This window comes from Myotis lucifugus, unplaced genomic scaffold (assembly GCF_000147115.1).
Source record: "Myotis lucifugus unplaced genomic scaffold, Myoluc2.0 scaffold_291, whole genome shotgun sequence".
NCBI lineage: Eukaryota > Metazoa > Chordata > Mammalia > Chiroptera > Vespertilionidae > Myotis > Myotis lucifugus.
The window spans coordinates 459,571-463,603 of NW_005871339.1; the positions used below are offsets into that span (position 1 = coordinate 459,571).

The 4,033-nt window shown below is 60.5% G+C and overlaps 1 protein-coding gene across 4 annotated transcripts in view; it reads left to right on the plus strand.

Moving 5' to 3' along the window:
* The first annotated feature begins 3,700 nt into the window (after positions 1–3,700).
* The window catches only part of TRPM2 (transient receptor potential cation channel subfamily M member 2), a 41,674-nt gene continuing 41,341 nt past the window's right edge, over positions 3,701–4,033 (plus strand). For all 4 annotated transcript variants that reach the window (XM_006099916.3, XM_023763555.1, XM_023763554.1 and 1 more), the window contains exon 1: positions 3,701–3,937. In XM_006099916.3, coding sequence (XP_006099978.3) covers positions 3,776–3,937 — 162 coding nt within the window. In that variant the 5' untranslated portion in view covers positions 3,701–3,775. The remainder of the gene's footprint in view (positions 3,938–4,033) is intronic.

The following is a 4,033-nucleotide window of genomic DNA, read 5'->3' on the forward strand; positions in this document are numbered from 1 at the left end:
ATGCTCTGTTCTCTACTGGGTTGGGATTCGCATCGCGATTCGGGGAAGCCTACCGGACAGAGCGCGTCCAGAGCAGAAACGTAATGGCCGGGGAGGTAGGCGCCTCTGCTGGTTCCACACATTGGGGGTTCGAAAGCGGCGAGCTGGATGACTGGCGCTGATTGAGGCGCCGGCGCGGAGAGGGCGCGGGGGTCCTGGGGCGCGGGCAGCGTCCGGAGCTGCGGGCTGCGGGGACCTGGGCTCAGGCCAGCAAGGGGCGAGCTGGGGCGCGGCCGGGACGCGGCCGGACGCAGGGAAGATGCAGGCTCCGGGTCCGTGCGGGCGGGCGCGCCGTGTTGCGGTGCCGCGGGCGCTGCGACAGGACGGGACGGGGCACGGTCCGCCCGGCCTGCAGTGCCTCGACCGGGAGCCGGGGGGATAGACTTAGCGGATGTTGGGCTCTTGCTCTGGACCCCGGACCAGACCACAGCACCCACTTCCTCCGCCCCAGGTGTGTGTAGCAATTCCTGGTCTCGAAATGCTTTCCTAACCGAGAGTTCAGAAGACCCGGAAAGGGCGTCTACGGGGCAGGGAGCAGCTGCTCGGTTTAGAGAGAGAAGTAGGGGCGGCTGCACGCCGGCCCCACATGTAATTCCATTGCTGTTTCCTGGTCGTTGGGGCCGAGGTGGGTGGGGTACACGGAGCCCCTGTCTCTGTGGGTTCCCACGGTCCTGGGTCCACGTGGCAGCTGTAAAAAGTTGTGCCCAGGAGTTCTGTTCTTCTGGCCTTGGTGTCTGTCCCCGAGGGACCGGCGGTTTACACCGGGGATGAGGTCTTTCCGCCCCCCGCACCTGGGACGCAGGAACCCCAGGCTCTGAGCTGAAACCCGAGGGGGTGGACGGCCCCTCCCCCATGCACGGTGCTCTGTTCCTGTGGGATGGCTCAGTGCAGCGCTCAGCATCCGACACTCACCACACCTGGGCCTCGATGGCAACAGCGCCGCATTCTTGCCAGGTGCCCTGTGCCAGGTGACATTCATGGTGTGCATTTTGTGTGCCAGATTCTTCCTGTGTTTGCACCTGTCACCTACCCGTCCTCCTGGAAGTCAGTCATTTCAGAGCGCTGGCCACACTGCTCAGTTGGGCAACTGTCGGAATCCTTCATGAACCAGCGCTTCCGAGTTTCTTAGACAAGGTCCTTCATGGCACATACTTACATCTGCTGCTCGGCCCATTTCATGCCTACCATCCTGTGTCCTTGTCCTGTGCCGGGCCCAGCCCTGGAGAGGGGGCAGGAGCCATCTCTAGCCTAGGCCCCCCGGCAGAGGAGCTGTCTGCCTGTGAGATTCCGGGCCTCATTTTCCTCTCTGGCAGCTGGAAACCTTCCTAGCTCACCTGCGTCCATCAGAAGCTAACTGTGAGGCAGGTGAGCTGCCGCATAAGGTAGCCGGTAGCCCTGCAAGGGCCACACAGGGGTAAGGCGTCACCTCCACATGAGTGCTGGCCAGGACCTGGGGGACCGCTGGGCCAGCGCTGGTTCCTGTTCTGTACATTTCGGCTGCTGTAACAGAACACACTGATTGGGTGGCTCATAAACAGAAGTTTACTTCTCACAGCTCTGGAGGCTGGGAGATTGAGATCGGGGTGCTGGCAGGGTTGGTGAGGGCTTCCTTCCGGGGTGCAGACATCTCCTGTGACCTCACATGACAGAGGGGGCAGGGAGCTCTCTGAGGTCTCCTTTATAAGGGCACTAATCCCATCACGAGGGCTCCATCCTCTTGACCTACTCACCTCCCCAAGGCCCCACCTCCAAATACCATCACCCTGGGGGTTAGGGACCAGGTTCAGACCACAGCATTCCACTCCTGTTCCCTCCAAAGCCATGTCCTTCTCACATGCAAAACACATTCGTTCCATTCCAGCAGCCCCCAAAGTCTTAACACATTCCAGCATCAACTCTGAGGTCCAAGTTCCCGTCTAAACCTTATCTAAATCAGATGTGGGTGAGCCTGGCCGGTGTGGCTCAGTGGTTGAGGGTAGACCTATGAACCAAGAGGTCATGGTTTGATTTCCAGTCAGGGCACATGCGGGCTAGATCCCCAGTGGGGGGTGTGCTGGAGGCAGCCAATCAATGATTTGCTCTCATTATTGATGTTTCTATCTTTCCCTCTCTGAAATCAATCAGTGTGTGTGTGTGTGTGTGTGTGTATATCTTAGATGTGGTTGAGACTTGAGGCAGATTCCTCCCAAGGCACGTACATTCCTCTCCAGCTGTGAACCTGTGAAACCAGACGAGTCATATGCTTCCAAAATACAGTGGTACAGTGGTGGGACAGGCAAAGGACAGCCACCGGGGTGGGGCCTGGGCTGGAACTGCATGCCCGGGGCTGTGCCGGTCTGGGTTGCCTGCCCCCATGGCTCCACCGGGCATTGGCCTTGCAGTGTCCCTTTCCTGGGCCCATGTTCCTGAAGCTCTGGGTGCCCCAGGCTTGTACACTCTTCACACAGCATCGCAGGCTTTTCCAGCCTCTGCCCATCGTCCTGTTTTAAAGCCATGTCCACATGTGTACGGTTTGTCACAGCAGCACCCACTCCAGGTGCCAGTGTTTTGTATTCATGGAAGGGAAGTGGGCCTCCTCTGGGCAGGTCTGGGGTCTGGGAGTGAGCCTGGCCAAGGGGCAGGGGGGATGGGGTGAGGGTTGGCTGGAGCCCTGCATGTCACCAAGAGCATTTCCCCAAGGTCAGTGGCCAGGTGCCTGAACCGCAAGTGCCTAGCACTGGGCTGAGCCAGGTGAGGGCTGGGTGGGCACCTGGTTCCTGACAGGTCGCTCGCACCTCCCCAGAGCACAGTGACCACATGTCGAAGCTGGACGAATGGACAGGGGAAGGCCTGTCCGTGAGGGACCATCTTGTGAGATGGAAGGCGACATGGCAAGACAGGGCTTCCAGGTGGGAGAGGGAGGTGAGCCCTTGTGATTCTCTTGCTCGAGGAGGTCCCTTTCACACCTTCAGAGCCACTGGGTGGGGAGTGACTCCATGGATGACATCATGGGGTGCCGTTCTGGGGTGACATGTGGGCGACGTTGTGGGGTGACTTGGGGTGATGTTGTGGGGTGACGGGTGACTTGGGGTGACATTATTGGGTGACGTTGTGGGGTGACGTTCTAGGACGTGATCTCCAGCATCATGTCTTTCAGGAAATCATTGCACTGCTCACCACCGTGGCCTCAGTGATGGCGACGGTGGCATTAGCACCGGAGCAAAGGGTTTGAGAAAAGGAGACTTGTTCCTTTTAGGGACTTGTCTCATGGGTGGAGAGCTGTGCCTCGATTCGAAACCACTTTGTGCTTAGTAGGGTCTTTTCCTTTTTGAAAATGAAAGTAGTGGACAGACGTTAGGAGCGCGGAGACAGGATGTGGTGTGTGCACCGCGTGACGGGCCAGTTCCCTCCGGGGCCCGGCTCCTGGGTGTTGCTGGACATGTTGAGTGGAGGGTGCGGGTGGAGCTCTCTCTCTGGCCCTTCACAGTGACCTGAGCTATCACCATAGGAACGGGCCTGGGGCCTGGGGATGTGCTTGTGCTTCCAAACGGCCCAGGCACCCCAACTGAGGGACAGGGTTCCGGGCAGACGGAGAAACAGCTGGTCTCCACCCCAGGAACCCGACGAGCCCGCTCAGGACACCTGCCTCTTTTCTCCTCTGTGTGTTTCAGCGCCCCCTCCCCGGCGTGTTCCCCGAACCCTCCGCCTAGCCAGGCCGAGCAGCGCCCGTCGTGGGAGGCTGGAGCCGGCCGTCAGGATGGAGCCCGTGGCCCTGAAAGCTGGCTCCAAGCAGGAGGACGGCTTCGGGGTGCAGCCCAGGAGGGTGGCCGACCTGGGCCGGGTCCCCAGCCTCCAGCGGAGCAGCAGCAGCCTCTGCAGGAGCAGGAGGTCGCAGTACGCCTTCAGCAGCTGTGAGAAGGTAGGCTGCCAGGGGCCGGGGGTCCCAGAGCCCCTCTGGGGCCCAGTGACCACGGAGGGGGGTGTCTTGCTGGGACAGAGGACTCCTGCCCCTGGG